Source organism: Gracilinanus agilis, chromosome 2 (genome assembly GCF_016433145.1).
Source record: "Gracilinanus agilis isolate LMUSP501 chromosome 2, AgileGrace, whole genome shotgun sequence".
Taxonomy (NCBI): domain Eukaryota; kingdom Metazoa; phylum Chordata; class Mammalia; order Didelphimorphia; family Didelphidae; genus Gracilinanus; species Gracilinanus agilis.
Genome location: NC_058131.1, coordinates 129,198,107 through 129,217,539, shown reverse-complemented (window position 1 = coordinate 129,217,539; position 19,433 = coordinate 129,198,107). Strand labels below are relative to the sequence as shown.

The 19,433-nt window shown below is 36.7% G+C and overlaps 1 protein-coding gene across 1 annotated transcript in view; it reads right to left on the bottom strand.

Annotated features, from left to right (window-relative positions):
• The window catches only part of LOC123234749 (short-chain dehydrogenase/reductase family 9C member 7-like), a 31,244-nt gene extending 12,924 nt beyond the window's left edge, over positions 1 to 18,320 (bottom strand). The window contains exons 1-2 of the mRNA XM_044660712.1: positions 17,912 to 18,320; positions 15,055 to 15,207 (exon numbers count right to left, since the gene is read on the bottom strand). Of these exons, the coding sequence (XP_044516647.1) occupies positions 15,055 to 15,207; positions 17,912 to 18,320 (562 nt within the window). The remainder of the gene's footprint in view (positions 1 to 15,054; positions 15,208 to 17,911) is intronic.
• Between the last annotated feature and the right edge of the window lie 1,113 nt (positions 18,321 to 19,433).

Sequence of the window (19,433 nt, the reverse complement as noted above, 5' to 3'; positions counted from 1 at the left end):
GATACTTTCTCCTGGCATATATGTGTTGAGTCATTCTGTGCCCTTAGGTACAAATTAGTCTGAAGGACATTTGATGTTGTTTTAATTATGTCCCTGTTTCTTCATCTCATAGCAAATTTCTATTAATCAGGGCAATTGATCAATGAAATATAGGAAAACAATTTAAAATCTTTATCTAATTGACTAAGTCTGAATAACATTAAAACTACTAGTTTGCAAGATAAAAGTTATTAAACCTAAAATTGTAATTCTTTTAATACCCTCTGACACAACTAAAAACATAAGTATTTGACTTTGTTATCTGTCATCAAATCTTTAAAATCCTTCAAATATCTCAGAATGTTATAGGAATAGTAAGACAATGATTTGGGGAAATGTAAAACCAGGATATAATTCCATTGTTTAATAATGTTATATTAGTAATATTTTCTATATTCTATATTCTATTTTGTGTTAGAAGAATTTGTGCATTTACTTGTCTTAGAGACTAATGATTTATGGTCTCTTTTGTTATCTCTACATGAAATCTAATTCTATTTTAGACTTTTTTTTGTAAAACTAACACTTGTGTTTAGGGTATATTCTGTAATGTAAGCAGATTTTACAAGGATTTAGAAGATCTAAGTATATTACTCTCTCTGAGTGTAATGTCTTATTTATTGAGCATGAGCAATAACAATATATTGTACTATAGATAGCTTATTTGATAGAATGTAGAATAATTCACCTAGATTTTTTTTTAATGAATCCTATCCCAAATCTATTGTTACAGATGGAAGGTAAAACATCTTTTGGGTATATTCATTTTTATAGCCCACAAGCTTAGGGAATAAAAGCTGCATGGTTGCAAAAAGTATTATCAACTATGGCTTATTAATAGGATAAGATTCTTAGCAGAATCGCATCTTCATGAGGGAATTGAGAAGATTAAAGTTTGAGAAAATGAAAGTCTTGAGATCTTTTTATCATCTCAGATAATCTGATAAGGATAGTTTAGTGGATAAGGAAATAACAGGACACGGGAGTTGTCTTTTAGCTCATGTTTCCAGCTCTGACTCCAGGAGCATGGAGTTTATTGTATATATTTCAAGACTCATTTCACACAGAAGAACCCCCACAAAAAACTTCACAGATGTGAAGAAGTTACAAATTATGTCATATCAAAACAAAAAAGTCTCACTGGCTTCAGAACAGACCAAGGCCAAGGCTGGATTTTGACTAGGTTCTTATCAGAAAGCCAAGTCGGGGAATATTTTTTTCAAGGTTGAATTGACCCTGCTAAGGTTTTGGCCTTGGCTGTACCAGGCAGCTGCATTTCTGGACAAAGGGGAACAGTGTTAACCCTTTTAACTTCTGGTTAGCTAGGAACTTAAAGCTTTACAATAAGGCCACAATACTTTTCAACAAGAAATCACAAGCAACACAAAAGGGGTCAAAAGAGGAGTCTCAGATTTTTATCTATTCTCTTATTGGCTTCCCTCATGAAAGTAAATAACTGATAATTTAATAAATAATAATAAATACTTAGAGTGGAATAGAAAGAAAAAATAGTTTAACAGAATGTAGAAAGATCAGATAATTACACATGCCAGATACAATTGTTTCTAAGGCATTGAGCATGTTCTAACACTAAATCGTAGAAATCAAGTATGTATCAAAATTTTAAACTAGAAAAATTAACCCTAAAGCTTAAATCTTCATAGGTTCTTTTGAATTTCCTTTCACTCTGATACTGGCAATTTTCCAAAGCAAGTACCTGGTTTAGAAAGAAGCAGAGAGCAACAAGATGTATAGAAAATGCATATTCTTTAGAGAAAAGGTTTGTAATTGGATATCTTTCAGAGTAATAAGATTAGAATGCTAAGGTTTGAATTAGCTCTCATTCTGTTACCAAGCTATTGGCAATGCAAAATTTTAGAGATTGTATTAAATTGAATTAAGATTTTTTTAAGCAATTCGAGAGAAAGATATTAACAATTACCCAGACTAGAAAAAGGAGATCTGCCAGAGTAACAGTTCCATAGACCATGATTCTAAAACATCCAAGAATGGGAAGGTGATAGCAATAGAAAATATCCCCAGAAATCAGATATTTGTATCAAAAGACTTTGAGGCCTTGGACAAAGAGATTGAACAGTGGGGGTTGGATCACCTAGCCCTTTCATGTTTTCCCCATGCACTGTTATTTTGTCAGTAAGATCCATATTACAAAAGAGGAGTGTCTCTTTGATGAGTTTCTATCAATGCATCTAACCATCATTTTAAACATCATTTTAAGAAACACACAAATATTACAGTTAGACCCTCCATGAAATGTAGAGTACCACCAGATTCTTTTGTATCATGGTGAGTCAGTCTTGATATTTATAAGTATCATATTGGGATGATTCATTGAGGAAACTGTACCTCGGTTTCAGAGGGGGGATTGCAAGAATTTATTTTGTATATATTTTTCCTATATCAGAATCCTGGATTAGAGAGGTTCCAATTAGTCTGTTGACTTATACATTTTCTTTGGCCTTAACAACTACAAAGAATGTTCTCTCTTACCACCACCAAAACCTAATTAGTAGATAAATCTCTTTCTTCTTGGTGACTACTAGAAGTTATTAATGCAGACTTTGTGAATACATATTATATGACTGTCCAGGATTTATTCATTCATTCACTTGATTAGGGGATAAGAGATCAAACTGACTAGTTATTTCCTAACTTTCATTGTCAGAGCTGGTCACATATTTTAATAAATAGAATTTCTTCCAGGCTAAGATGTGAAAAGTGTTATGAGAAGTAGGGGGCTAAGGAATGGTAGTGGGGTTAGCTCAAGGAGAAGCCCTATGCACTGCTAGATGTGAGAATAAGATTTGTTCCCCACACCAGCTGGGCTAATCCTCCTTTAAGACTGAGAATTATCTTGCTAACCACAAGCCTTAGAAACCAGTGTTGCCAGTCAGTTGGGTAGAAGTAACCAGGAAGTAGAATGTTGGTTCTTGAAACCTTTATTTATATTGAATGGTTAGCACTGGCTTGGAAATGGTTATAGCCAGTTAGAGATGTTACCAGGATCTGACTACACCAATTTAAATACTGTCAACAAATGTAAGTTGTTGCCTTTCAAAGACTACTATAGGCTTTGAGATCAAACTGGGTTTATTTGATAAACTGAGGGTATGTAAAAAGGAGAAGGAGAGTGGGTGATGGAAACCCTGAATGATCTTGCCTAAGTATTGAAATCTAATAAATATTTAAGCTCAAGTTGTTCCCTAAGGAGCAAAGTACAAAGACTTTGGTGGTCTCCTTCTGACTCTGTAGTTGTTTGTTGCTGAACCCAGGACTACCAAGCCCTGGGTCAGATGCAATTGTATTCTTGAAGTTAGCTGTATAATCTTGCTTAAATATAAAGCTTGTTGGCTATGCCAATAAAGGTGTTTGATTTGGTTAGCAATAAAGGTTGACCCTACCTGCCTGCCTAATCAAACTCCCACTTCCAGTGGCCCAGTCTGTCACCTCCTGCCTCCCTAACCCAAGGAGAATGAACTCTCAGGGGTTTGTGGACCTCAATTTATACCCTGTCCACAACTGTCACCTTGGCACATGCCCTGGGCTGCTTTGACAGGTTCTGAGTTCCAAAGTGGCAAACTGCTATTTTGTACCTACAGAAAATAGCAGCCCATTTCTGTATATCACAGGAAGCCCATTTTCTCTTTGGGGAATATGCAACTTGCAGTATTCCATATGTCCTTATTAAATCATTACTAGCATGTAATTTCTATACTACACTCAACTAAATATCTCATTCCTCTATTCCCCTTATCTATTCCCAAAATAATAAAAGTCCTATCTTCTATACCTAGACTAGTCCTATTCTAATCTAAACTAAGACAGGTAACAGGAAAACATTTAAGGAAAGAAATGGGGTTTGAGATTTATAGAAATTGAACAGAAAAGAAAAAAAAATGGTTAAACATAGTAACAAGATAACACATTCAAACTATGAACTATTGCTAATTCTAAACACACAGTAATAAAACTCTAAAATATGAAACTTTCCATCTTCATGCACTATGAATCAAAAATATAACAACAAATAAAACAATTCCTAGCAACATTCTAAAGACCTATGCAAATTTACTATGTATTAATAACATTATGATGTAGTAAACTTAATCCTATGTTAAAATATTAGTATGTTAGTAATCCTAGCAGTACCTAAGATAACAAAGTTACACTAAATTTTTAAGCTATGTACAATATTAAGAATTCCTGTCCCTAAGCTATCTTAAACAAAACTAACTACTGTCCCTGTAGGTTAGTAGATCTATTACTAAGGGTTAATAGTCAACTATATACATATATACAGTGCTTTGAAAAGTATAGGATGTTTAAGCTAGTAAAGGGTCAGAGCCAAGGTAAGAGAAAACTCTAAGACTACTCTTTCCCTCTTATGTGTGTGTGTTATTATTTACATATATGTACATGTAAAGTAAGTAATGTTTTAAGTGTTTAAATTATGACCTAGTCAAGTGGTATGGTGTCTCATACTCACCCTCCTTTAGAACTCTTCTGTTAAACAGCCATGTAATGTTGGATGTATTCTAATGACTGAATGTAGTGAGAATTCTCTGAGCATGTGATGCACACTCCTCAAACCTAATGTTCCATTTTTGATCTGATGAACTCCTCTTCATGACACTGTTGCATAAAGTCACACAGATTGCGCAGACAGTTCAATGTCCATTGTGTAGTCCTTGATGTTGGTGTCCTTGTGAAGATCTGTAAAGCCCTCATTGCTTCATCTGTACTGCTTTCAGATGTTACCAAACGTGCTTGTCAACTTCAGCTGGAACTCTTGTGTGGTTGTGTTGACTTGTGTTGAAACAATTTTGTGTGTCCATAAAAAAACTTTCTTCTTGTTTGCTTTTCTTCCTTAAAAATTAAGATAAAGTCAATATAAGTCCATTTGCTGTTATGATGTTATTTCTTACATTAATCATCGATGTCACTATCTAGGTCTGAAAGTGTTTGAACTTCTCATTATAAATCTTCTGAAATTACTTGATCTTCTGATAGCTGATATTCTGACATGGATTGTGTTTCTAGTTGATGGATATCTGAGACTATTTGATCTTTTAGCTGTTCTGGTATTGATTGATCTACTAGCTGCTGTACTGAGACTGATTGATTTATAGACTGCTGTGCTGATATTGATTGGTCTATTAGCTGCTGTACTGTGACTGGGTCTTGATGTTGAGGCATTTCCTTAGCTGACTTGACATGTGTGACATGAAACGATGGTTCTCTCCCCTTAATTTTGACCGCTGTAGGAGTTACCAGAATAATTTGGAATGGTCCATGCCACTTAGGATCCAATACAGATTTTCTGTTGAAATTTCTGGTATATACATAATCACCTGGTTGAAAGTTATGCAAATTAAAATCAAATTGTACTCTCTGCTATATGAAAGCCAACCTATGCAATTGATCTAAATGCTCTTTTAGCAACTTGATATACTCATAGAGTTTGCATTCCATACCCAGATGTCATAGGTTATGGATGCTCTGAGGTGACTTCCCATGCCATGGTAGTTGTCCATATAATAACTCAAAAGGTGATAAATGAATGATGCTGTTGGGTTGGTATCCAAGATGGAACAATGCCATAGGTAATGCATCCAGCCATTTCAAATGCAATTCCACACAAATCTTTGCGACTAGGGTTTTCAAAGATTTGTTCACATGTTCAATTTGCCCTATGGATTGAGGTCAAAAATACGGAGTGTAAACATTGTTTTATCCCTAGAGCCTTGTATATGTTGTTTAAAAGATGGTGTGCAAAGTGTGAGCCACAGTCAGACTCAATTTGTAGAGGTATAGAGAACCTTGGAATTAGTTCCCTCAGTAGGATCTTAACTATAAAATCTGTTGTATTGCATCTAGCTGGGAATGCTTCTGGCCACTTAGTTAACCTATCAACAATCACTAATGCATACCTATACCCTTGGCATCTAGGCATGGTTATATAATCAATTTGTATGCACTCAAAAGATATGTAGGCTAATTGTTTGCCTCCTAAGCTATGTACTTTTGTTATAGCTTCATTGTATTGCATACAAATTGTTCACCTCTGGCAAACTCTCATTCCACATTCATTTATTAAATCCAGTATTTTCGTATTGAATCCACCAAACCCAAAGTTCTATAATGACCCTTTTGATGTAGAGCATTGCAGAAAGTAGAATACAGGGATTTTGGCAAAATAGGTTTTCCATTTGCAGCCAGCCAAACTCCATTAGCTAAGTATGCACCAAGGTGTTTTTTCCGATGCTTCACTTCCCGTGGAGAGTACACATTTCTTAGATCAACTTCATCCACTAAGGATAAGTTCAGGATTGAAATTGGTTCATACTTTGCCCCAAATTTGGCTGTGATGTTGACCCTTCTATTCCCTGATTCTATTGGCCCTTGAATTTTACTATGCCCTCGGCAATAGATTACAAAAACTTGGGATGGTAATTGGAGCACTTATAATAGCTCATTTATGATTTTACCATATGCAATCTGCTTGCCATTGGATATTATAAAGCCATGATTTTTCCAGAGTTCCCCGGAATGATGAACTACTCCAAAAGCATATTTAGAGTCAGTAAATATGTTCACTCTTTTGTCTTTTGATAATTGGAGAGCATGTGTCAAACCTAGCAACTCTGCCCCTTGAGCACTCATCGTAGATGTAAGAGATCAGTATCCCAGTGTCTCTATATCTGTCACTACCACTGCACCAGTAAACCTCTGTCCATCTGCCATGTATGATGAACCATCTGTGTAGTATGTCATTTTGGGATTATCCATAGGTGTATCATATAAGTCTTCCCTAGTTTTGTGCACGATGTCTAGTGCATCTTCACAGTTGTGTAAAGCCTTCTAATGGAAGACCAGGAATCAGAGTGGCAGGATTTATATGCGTGCACTGGTGAAATGATGCGTTCTCATTAGCCAACAGGATTGCTTGGTATTGTGCTAACATTTGGGAAGTGAAAGCTTGTAGAGTAGTATTCCTCAGTGTAGATTCCATTTGGTGTGGGGAATATAGTCTCAGCTCACCCCATAATACAAATGAAGCAGATTTTCTCACCACGATGGCTACATCAGCGATAGCTCTCAGACAACTTGGCATTCCGCAGACAACTGGATCTAATTTTGAGCTATAGAATGCTATAGGTCTAAGGGTATTCCCAAATGTTTGTGTGAGGACACTGGAGGCTATCCCTTTATCTTCATGCACATAGAGTAGAAAAGGTTTGTCATGATTGGATATGCCTAGGGCTGGAGCAGATAGAGTTAGCACTTTGAGATTTTTGATGGCATGCTCTTTCTTTAATTTCAACAGCTCTGTGACTTCATTCCTGGTCAGCTCTATTAAAGGTTTCACAATAAGAGCATAACCTGGAATCCAGTTCCTATAGAAGCTCATTACTCCAATAATTGCCCTGATTTGCCTTTTGGTTTTTGGCAAGCTCAACTTCTGTATGTCCTGTGTCCTTTTTTGGGAGATACACCTAGTGCCCTTTTCCAAGATGAATCCCAAATATTCCACATTTCTTTTTACCCACTTAAGTTTTTGTCTGGACACCTTATAACCTCATTTGCCTAGTTCTTTAAGTAGGTGTACACTATCTCTTTGACAAATGGAAGCAGATGGTGACATTGGCAGGATGTCATCCACATAATGCACCATCTTGCTGTCTTCAAAGGTGATTGACTCAAGTTCTCTCTGTGAGATTTGGCAGAAGACAGATGCCAAATCTATGAAACCCTGGGGAATTCACATTCAAAAGATGGATTTCCCTTGCCAGGAGAAGGCAAACAACTGTTGGCTCTCTGTGCAGAGGAACAGAAAAATACACAGAGCACAGATCTATGATGGTGAACCATTCAGCTGTATTTGGTATTGCTGTTATAATCTGAGATGGACTAGGAACTACTATATGAGTCTTTCTAACATTGTTGTTAACAGCTCTTAGATCTTGTACCAGTCGCCATTGAGTCTGCCCATCAATAGTCAATTTTTCTTTCTTCACAGACATGATAGGGCTATTATATTGTGAGAAGCTGTATCTTAAAATTCCTTGGTCCAAGAGACTCTCAATGATGGGTCTCACACCTTCGGTAGTTCCTTGCTCAATTTGAATTGAGGAATTTGTGATGGTATTCCCTCCTTGACCTCTATTCTCACTGGCTCTGCAGACAGAATTCTCCCAATGTCATTGGAATTTTTAGCCCAAATGTAATCAGGGATGTTATCAGGAACCCAATATTCACTATTTTCATGTTGGTAATTTGGTTCCTCCTCAAATGGGTCTAAAAGTAAAATTAGGTGATGTTTCAGGAACCTCTCAGGTAAATAGAGGTAAATTTGTCCATCTGGATGGCATTGAATGGTGGCAGCATAAAAGATCCCTCCCAATGAGATTGGAAGGACACAATGGCATCAATAGGAAAGTGTGATTGATTGTGAGAGGGCCCAATTTCACCATTTTGGCTCTAAATTTTGGGACATTCTCAAGCTTCCCTGATATATGCATCCTTCTGGAATCTGCCTTAATAAAGAACAAGTTGCCCCTGTGTCCACAAGAGCATCATAGGTCTTCCCCCCAATATTTACACTTATTAGGGGTTCCCTATGACTGTTGGACTTAATAGGGATTAGAGGTAGTTGGGATTCCTCAACAGATAGTGTGCCTAGAGTTTGGATCCTGTCTAGCACATGGTCTTGATCAAGCACTCCTTCATGTCTAGTGTCAGCATTTGCAGACAGATCAGAGACCTTTTCAGAGTCTTCTGAGGTCCTTTCTCTGTCAGAGTCTAAATAGAATATTGAGCTATATAGTAGACAGCTCCTCTCAGCTTGAGAAGGGCTCAGTGTAGTCCTGGCAACTGAGCTGCCTTCAGTTAAGCTCATGGAATGTTCAGAAAGAAGCCAGCAGGGAGTTGGAAAGATGGGTTTTTCACTAAAGGTTTCTCCCAGTCTGATGGTTTGAGTTTGACAGTCTTCAAGACTAGAACTTTCCCCTTCAGTAGTGTCTGGTTTCAAGGTACTGTCATTATTTCCACCATCCACTTCTTCAAGGTTATTTTCTCCTATCTCAAAGACTATTTGGAGATCATTTCCTAGCCCTGCTGTCTGTATGACTGAAGTTTGTTCTCTGCTCATTTCAGTCACTGAGCAGTCCTCATTGATGTTACCAAAGAACTCATTAGCTACTTGAGATGTTAGATCATGAGACTCTCTCACCCAAGCCTCGGGTATGAATTCCTTAGCCTGAGGATTAAGATGTGTAACTAATGGTTCCCCTATGTTACTTATGTCATTCAGTAACATAGTGTCCTGCTCTACAGAGACCAAGTCTTCCTCAAGATTCCATGAAGCAGTCTCTCTAGCTGTACTAGCATTTTTTATGTCTAAAGCATGAGAATGGTATAGCACTTTGGGACACAACTCCTCTTGGGTTATACATGATATTCCTTTGTGAATACATTGTAAATCCCTTATGTCTTTATCTTTATCCAAGCTACCCTCTTGATTAGTACTTGGAATAAAGAAAAGAGTTTGTGATTTTGATGTCTTCAAGCAGGATTGCAATGCTCCTGTAAGTAAGCCATTGCAAATTGCTGTGCAATCCTTATGCTTCACATACAATCCTAATGAGGTGGAATGTGTAAGCTGACCCCTTTTATAATCATCACATGTGGTCCCAAAAATTTCTTGACTCATTTGCATTATATCTAATCATTCTTGATCTTCTGAAACAGTAATGTCACTATTTTCTGTGCCGCTTGCAATAGACTTATGTTTTTCATTTCCCAGTCTGTTTGAAACATCCATATTGCCTCTTTCTAAATGGCAATCTCCATCACTACCATGGTCAGTCAGTAACAAGACCTGGCTTCATAAGTGCTTTGGTATCACACCTTGTCTTAAGTATTTCTCCATCTGGTCAAGGGATGGTGATTGACTGTATTTTTTACAGGAGTGATCATACAACATTGGTCGTGATTTTTTGTATCCTTAGCCTTGTTAGATTTTCTGGACCATTTGGAGTTATAATTGGGCTTTCTGGTGTTATTGTCTCTCCTGTCAGAGATGGTATTATACCTCTAGTTAAAGTTTATTTGCCTTTTGTAGTGGCATGATTTTATAAGATGGCCAAATGCCCCACACAGGTAACATCGTTTTGCACCATTCCTATTTTTAAAATTGTTACATTGCACAGCATATAAGAAAAGGAATGATCCTGTGTCCACAAGAAATGAAAGATCTGATTGAGCTGCTAAATTAACAGCCAAGGTTGGCTCAATCTACACCATCATGTTGACTGCTCCAGAGGAGAAGCCTGATACAGGTAAAGACTCTGTTCTCCCTAAAGGAAAACTTGACAGAAATCATCTATGAAGACAAGGAAGTGAACATCTAGATTAAGCAGTATGGTGTCAGACAGGTATCAGAGATCTGGAAAAGTAGTGAGGAATGCAAACCATTTCTTCCTAAAAAGTGTTTGCAATACATGCAGGTGGTCACTTCAGTGCACGGGTAATGTGGACACAATATAAAATGTTGGATAGCCCCTGGAATCACAGTAGCTTCTCAAAGTACAGTTGGTTGTCCTGAATGTTTGGCTTTTAATCAACATGCCTTTAGAAAGGTTGCATACAGTGATCACCCTCTAACCTATCTCCCATTTGAAACTTTACAAATTGATTTCATAAATATACCCAAAAATTGCTTGATGGAAATATTGTTTAGTCATCATTGATCTCCTGACTCATTGGGTAGAAGTTTTGTTACCAAGATTCTTATAAAGAAAATTGCTCCCCAATATGGTCCTCTGTCTAGGATTGGCTATTTAGAGTTTATACCAATTTGGACTATTGCCCTAAGTTTACACCCTTTGTCATTCAAAGAAATTAAACTCTTAATTGGCAAATTGTGTAAAGAACTGCATCTAAATTGACCTGAGATATTACATTTGGTTTTGTTTCATTTGAGGAGAAGGCCTTGAGGAGATTGTCACATCTCTCCTTATGAAATGTTACTTCTATACTTGAGGTGATATGACAATTGTCAAGTATATTATTAGGGAATTGCAACACAGGTTAAAGGAATTGAAGCAAATGGAAACTATTGTTCGATCAGGCCCTTTTGATTTTGAACTGCATCATTTCAGTCTGCTGATTTTGTCTATATTCAGTGTTCCAGTCCTATTCAACCAGTTTGGAAAAGACTTTAAGTGTCATCTGTCTTTTTGTACCACCCCATTTTTTCTTTGTCATCATTCTTTGTTAAAATGTCAAAAGAAGGGACTATCCTTCTACTGTTTTGAGATCAAAGACAATTATTTTTCTCAATGGGTGATCACAGTTGACACTCATGAAGAATGTACATATAGTCATACAGGAATTAGCTATTCCTTTAATGCTCAGGCCTATTCTACTTCCTACCAAAATGGTTTAGATCTATTTGTCACTCTACATCTTATATGAGACTCTGCCTCCTCAAAGTTCCCTAGTCTTAAGAGGACAGATAATGGATGGGAAGGAAAATTGAAATGGAAAATTGAAATTAGAAACTGGAAAGGAAAATTTGAAAATTGACACTGGAAATTGGAAAGGAAAATTGGAAATTGGAAATTTGGAAATTAGGAACATTAAAATTAGATAGAAAAATTGTGGAAATTTACAAATTGGACAAGAAAATTTCAATAACAACAAACTCTTCACTTAGACTGAATTATTCAACAATAAACATCACATTAAAACTGAATTCCTCTCTGACTATGCACACAGTGATCCTCTCAAATTCATCATAGATTCTGCTAAAACCTGCTATAGTCCTTTTTGCCATTCCTATTTAAGGAGTGTAATACATCATACATATTCCACAACTTTCAGGAAGTACTGGCCACTGTAGGTAAAAGAACCAACCACTATCTATAGCACTTGGGATTTAACAATTATGTTGAGCTTACTATTGTTACTGTAAGTCCTGGAAGTGTCCTAAGTATAAGCATGGTATACGTTATCCTGATCAATTTTGCAAGTCCTAAAGGAGTATTTACTGTTTGAACTCTAATCTAATAATGTTTAAATTCTATGGACTTTGTCCTTTCTCTTAGAAACCTCCTATAGATACCTTGGAATGAGTATATGGTGACTCCTGAAACATACCAACCCACTATTGGAACTATTTCTTCTAGCTCTGTACTTACTGATCTTGTATATGAATCTATTTTTCTGAAAAGATTACAACACTGATTACCCAGTGGATTTCAAGTCATAATAATCACATACATGTCTAATCTATGTTATGAGTATAAGAAAAGGAAGGATGTATCATGGTGTGTAGCTATCAGGAGATCATAGTGGTTATGACCTCTGAAGATATTCAAAGACACCCCTGTTATTAATCTCTCCTTGATTGTCATCATTGTCATTTTTCAAAATGTGCTGTCCCTGCTCTTGTGGCTGATTTTGTGAACTACAAACTTAGACAGAAAGGTTTTGATGACTTATTGGGTCCAGATGAGAAATTCCTTGCAGGTGTAACATCACTAAAGCCTCTACATTCAGCCATGTGCTCTGCTGAAGACCACTATGAATCTGTTTGTAAAACACGGTGATTGACTTAGACATTGCAAGGAGGCATTTCTTTCCTGCCACAGATGAGATTTTTGAGCAAGGAATCATCTGGGAACGCATAGTGGAATTTTTCTATTATGGTGCTGCATTTGGCCCCTTTTGTATTGGTTCCACAAGAGGTTCACAGATTCAGCTAGTCAAGGACTGGATGGTGACTTACATAGAGATTAAATTCATGGAGTGGATCGACTAACATAGTGGATAGGACAGATTTATTATGTTAGAAGAAAGAAGACATCATGAAACCTGAATGCTGCAAAGTGTGTTGACTGTAGGATTATATTATTATATTTTATTGTATTGTACTGTACTGTACTGTACTATACTATACTATACTATATTATATTATATTATATTATATTATATTATGTTGTGTTGTGTTGTGTTGTGTTGTGTTGTGTTGTGTTATGTTATACATTATATAATTTTGTCCAGCTTCTGCCAGATTTTGCTGGGTCTGCTCTTATACTACCTATAATAAGTCCTATCTATAAATTTCCTATNTTTGTAAAACACGGTGATTGACTTAGACATTGCAAGGAGGCATTTCTTTCCTGCCACAGATGAGATTTTTGAGCAAGGAATCATCTGGGAATGCATAGTGGAATTTTTCTATTATGGTGCTGCATTTGGCCCCTTTTGTATTGGTTCCACAAGAGGTTCACAGATTCAGCTAGTCAAGGACTGGATGGTGACTTACATAGAGATTAAATTCATGGAGTGGATCGACTAACATAGTGGATGGGACAGATTTATTATGTTAGAAGAAAGAAGACATCATGAAACCTGAATGCTGCAAAGTGTGTTGACTGTAGGATTATATTATTATATTTTATTGTATTGTACTGTACTGCACTGTACTATACTATACTATACTATACTATATTATATTATATTATATTATATTATGTTGTGTTGTGTTGTGTTGTGTTGTGTTATGTTGTGTTGTGTTGAGCTGTGTTATGTTATGTTAGTGTTATATTATATTATATTTATTATGTTATATTAATTCTATTCTATTATTGAAACTTACTAATGCATAATCAATCTCCCATGTACTAAAATAAGTGTGCCTTTCGACATTGTCATATAGAATGTTGCATTGGTTTTAGATTGTGAATGATCCTGCAGAAAACTAGTAGCAGTTTTCTTTGGATCAGAGGAGGGATAATGTTGGGAAGATAAACCCCCTAACCCCTTATACTTGATTAGATTTTAGTGATAGTGATAAGTTTAAATCTAATCAATATTGTGATTCTAAAGTGATTAGTATAATTCCACTATAATCTTAATTACAATTAGTAGAATTCATGATTTTATAAGGATCTCTAACTAAAGCATAAAACTGCTTCTAAGGGAGTTTTCAACCCCTCCCTAAGTCATATTTCCCTTCTATCATAAGATCCTGAGCATATGAGTTTCAGGTCCTGGAATGCTGCATCATATTCTGATATGATGCAAGAATGCTCACCCTTTCCTATTTGGAAATAGCCATCTGCCCAACAGATCAGATGAGCCCTGAGATAATGGTCATCAGTATTTCTTAATAAGGGTATTGTCTTTGAGACTAATATGGATTTTCCCTTAATGAACTAGCCAATCAGTTTTGTAGCTGGATAACAGTTTCCAAAAGAGTCAACCTGATGCTACATCTTGTGATAAAGTCATCATCCTTGTTTGGAAATATTCACTTTGTCATTGTCTTGGTATAAAACCCAGGTCTCTGCTGCCGAGCCTTTGTCGTCTGCTGGTTTCTAACTCTGTAATTGGCACACAGTGTCCGGGTTTATATGGAAGACTTGGCCCGCTTCCAATAAACTCTAAAATTCTACCTTGACTTGGAGAAATTTGGCTTTTGACTCTATTTATCTAAATTGTTTAAATTGAGGCAGTGGGTAAATTTCCGTGACATAACCGAAGGAGAAGAGAGAATGAACCCTCAGAGGTTTGTGGATCTCAATTTATACCCTGTCCATAACTGTCACTTTGGCACATGCCCTGGGCTGCTTTGACAGGTTCTGAGTTCCAAAGTGGCAAACTGCTATTTTGTACCTACAGAAAATAGCTGCCCATTTCTGTATGTCACAAAAGAAGTATTTTGTTTCAATGATTAAATAAGAGTTGAGTTATCATTCATGTTACTACATCTGAAAGAGTAAGCTCAACATGAAATCATTCCTCTCTTATGTTCTGTAACTTTTATCATTCAATATTAGGTCAATGTAGGCAGATCTTGGAGTCTTATATTTTTGCCATTTCGCTTCTCTTATAGTGTGGAATATAAATGTTTAATTAACCTTATATCATCCATTGTCCCTACTATGATCCATTATTTGACAATAGTGAAAATATGAGACTCACCTTGACTCTTTTTTATTAGAGGAAGAAATTTTAGGGTTGTCCGGATGCTCCCCAAAATGTTGACATCTATAACTTTTTTACATTCATCAAAAGATATCCATTCCATTGGCCCACACAGTGCTATTCCTGCATTGTTTACTAGACCCCAGAGACCTAGGATCAAATATTTATTTTTTAAGAATATTAGTTATTACAAAAATGATTTAGGAAGTGAATAATTATCACTCAAAATAATACTATTAGATATATTCTGACTTTCCTGTAAAAAGTAATACTCTATCTACCTTGATTTTATTCAAGTTTTTGAAACAGCTGCCACATGAGTGAGGACAGTGAAATTATTCCATACCATTTAATAATTTATTCCATAATTGACCCTACTCTCTATTACTTCCCCATTTTGCATAATTGCTCATTGCATTTCCCCATCTTTATTGTCCAACTTTGACTATTCTTGGATTTTATCTCCCTAACAAATTCTTCTAAGTACCAAGAAATCTACTAACTCAGGTCTACTAGCTAGGTCTGCAAGATGTTGATGGGTCCCATAAAACGATTGTTTGTTGTGGTTTAGTCATATCTAACTCTTTGTGACACTTTTTGATGTTTTCTTGGCAAAGATGCTGGAGCAGTTTGCCATTTCCTTCTCCAGTTTATTTTGTAGATGAAGAAATGGAAGCAAACAGGGTAAAATGATTTGTCCAGAACCACTTCTGTTCACAGTGGTTAAAGTACCTGACCCGAACGTAGAAAGTCCTAAGTTCAAATCCAGCCTCAGACAGTGTGTGATCCTGGGTAAGTCACTTAATGCTATTTGCCTCAGTTTCCCTATCTGAGATCATTAAGTGTCAGACATGACTAAAAGATGACTGAATAACAAAGAAGTTTGGAGAAAGAATAACAGGAAACTCAGAATAAGCCACTGGTTCAATGAAAGAAGTAAAAAAGATTCTGCTCCAGTTGAGGTGAGCTCATAATTTCTGCAAATACACAAAAATATTCCTTTCTTTATTAACAAATGACATTGGCCAACTAACCAGGGCATTCCAGTGGGTCAGTGTGAAGGAAATAATTAAGCTAAAAACAAAATGCAGTGTCTTTTTTTCTTCCACATTTAATGGGCAACTTTGGTTAGTCATGTTTTTAACTGTTAATAGTCGAATTTAAAATGATTACCACAGATCACTCTGATAAATCTTTACCTACAGATGCCTAGTCAATTTTACCTTTCAAACTAAGTGTCCAGACTACCTCTAATAATGTAAGATCATTTCCACTGGATTCTCTCTCCCAATATAATGGAACATGGGATATAGAATCAGAAAGATGTGGGTTCTAATCCTGCCTTAAATACTTATAAGTTGTGCTCCTCTGGTCAAACCACTTAATCTCTCTTCACTTTAGTCTCTCCATCTATAAAATAAAGATATTTCTTTTGGCTCTAAAATCTAAAATTCTATGATCTATGATCTAAGATGCTATCTAAATGTATTCAGTCAGTCAATTAGGCATCTGCTATATAACAATCACCATGCAAGCTTTTGGAATACAAAATATAAAGGCAAAAGATAGTCCCTAGGGGCAGCTGGGTAGCCCAGTGGATTGAGAGTCAGGCCTAGAGATGGGAGGTCCTAGGTTCAAATCCAGCCTCAGACACTTCCCAGCTGTGTGACCCTGGGCAAGTCACTTGACCCCCATTGCCCACCCTAACCACTCTTCCACGTAGGAGTCAATACACAGAAGTTAAGGGTTTAAAAATGTAAAAAAAAAAAAAAAAAAAGATAGTCCCTACCCTTCAGGAGGTCATAATGTAATGAAAGAGACAGCATGCAAAAAGTTATGTACAGATAAATCATATATAAAAGAAACAGGAGATAAATCTGTAGAGGAAAAGCATTAGAAGTAAGAGGAATTGGGAAAACTTTCCTTTAGAAGGTAAGCTTTTTGCTATAATTTGAAGGAAGCTAGAAAAACCAGAAAGCAAAGATGAGGAGGGAGAACATTCTCTGCATAAGGAACAGCCAGTGAAAATGCTCAGAGTAAGATGATATTATTAGACAAAAACTCACTAATCAGCAAGCATTTAATTAAATCTCTTGATCTCTCTGTGCCTCAGTTTTCTCATATGTAAAATGAAGGAGTTGGACTTGATGACCTTGTTTTTCAAGTCCTTGGACTCTAAGATCTACCAAATTAGCCAGTGTTCTCCATTCTATTTGGAACCATACCAGAAATTGATGGGACTTGGGAAGGAGAAAGAGGGAGGAGAGAGAAAGGGGGACAAGGAGTGTCTTCATTCTAATTATCATTCACTCACAACTAGTTCTGGAAAATGTTATATCCTCACAGGATTGTTGTGAGAAAATTATTGTATGGGAGTTTTTAGACACAAATTCACATCAATCAACACACATTAGGTGTCTATTGTATGTCAAACATAATGCTAAGCAATGGGAATAGAAGTAACAAAAAAAGGAAACACTCCTTCCTCTTCAGAGAAGTGTAAAGAGAAATAAGAAATCTGGCATGTAGAAGGCTCAGGAAGAGAAAGAAAATTTCTGTCATGGTAGGCAACTCTTTCTGTTCCCCCTATAGACAAGATGACTGTAAACTTCAGAGTGGGGGAAATTCTACGAGACAGTGCTGATACGAGGTTGCATTCTTCGAAACTACTCTCTTCTCCACCCCTCATTTTCCTTGAAACCCGGGACCCAGACATTAATCTTCACTCTGCTGTAGAGCAAATGCTACCTGGGTGCAAAGTATTTGTAAGGATAGGTATCAGCTGTCACCGTGGACTGGGAACATGGAATAGCTGAGTAAGTGACTTCTAACTGAAGTAAGGAAAATATTTTACCATTTTCAGGCATATTCTTCAGGACGAAGTCTTTAGCTTCAGCCACGTCTTGATCCTGAGTGACATCAAGTTTGAGAACATGGAGACGACGGCTAGATCCTGCTTCCTGACGCAGATGTTGTGCCCCTTCCCCATCTGGAAAAAGGCAAGTAGCAAACACAGTGAAGCCAAGATTGAACAGTCTCAAAGCCAGGGAATGCCCAAAGCCAGCATCACAGCCAGTGATAAGTACTGCTCTTCCAGCCACATCGATTCTCTTATCAGATGTTCCAAAGAATGCTATTTTTCTCCAGAATGGCAGCAGTCCCAGAAGAGGAGTTACCCAGACCAGGTAACTCCAGCCATTTATTAGCCCTAATGCCATAGAGGTAGCAAATAAGAAGAGGAAGAAATTGAGGATTCCAAACATAGTCTGATTTCTCTCCCTAAGATGTATTAGAACAGAGAGAAATGTGCCTTCTTTATACAGTTGGCCAGTAATGAATGCTCTCTGCCAACTATGACTGAAAAACAATGGGTAATCTCCTCCCCCAGTCCCTCCCTGACTATGGAGTGGTTGGTGCAAGCTGTGCTAGGAGTGCGATAGCTATGTTGTAAACAAATTATTCTGTGGGACTAAATTCTAGCATACACAAAGAGAAGTTAATTTGTTGTCAACAATATGAAATAGTTGAACTAGCCTTCTCTAGACTAGCCCCTGGTATTGTTCATAACTTGCCAGAAACTAGGAAGAATGAATTAGAGGGGGAGAGATGAGGAAGCTAATTATCATCTTCATCAAAACAATAATAATGCTTACAGAATGAACAAAGAAGAAAAAAGAAACAGGACTCTAAAAATGAATTGAGGTAGTGTGGAAGCATGTTTGATTTGGAATTGGAAAATGTAGGTACAAACCCTTGCTCTGAAACCCATTGGATATCACTTCAACTCTAATTTTCAGTTATTTAATTTGTAAAATGAAGGGTTTGAGCTAGTTAATGTCTAAGACCTCTCCCAGATCTAATTCTATAATATCAAATAATACTCTCCGTCCCTCAAAAACGGTCCCTTTACCAACACCTAACGTCAAACTCCTCTTGTAGAATAATCCCTTGGAATTTTGATTTAACAAATTGGCAAATAGTTATGTGACATTAGAAAGTGTCAGAGGAAAAAAATGGTGAATGATTTTGTAGGTTCTTTCTTTAATCCACTGATGGATATTGGACACACACACACACACACACACACACACACACACACACACACACACACATGAGTTTTCAAAGCTAAACTTAATTATCAAGACAGTTTCCAGGGGGCAGTGTAATGGCTCAGTGGATTGAGAGCCAGGCTTAGAGAAGGAAGGTCCTGTGTTCAAATCTGACCTCAGACATTTCCTAGCTCTGTGATGCTGGGCAAGTCACTTATTTACCCCTAGTTGCCTAGCCCTTATCACTCTTCTTACCTTGGCCTTAGAACCAATACATATTGATTCTAAGACAGAAAATAAGTTCAAAATATGATAGCTTCTCCATTT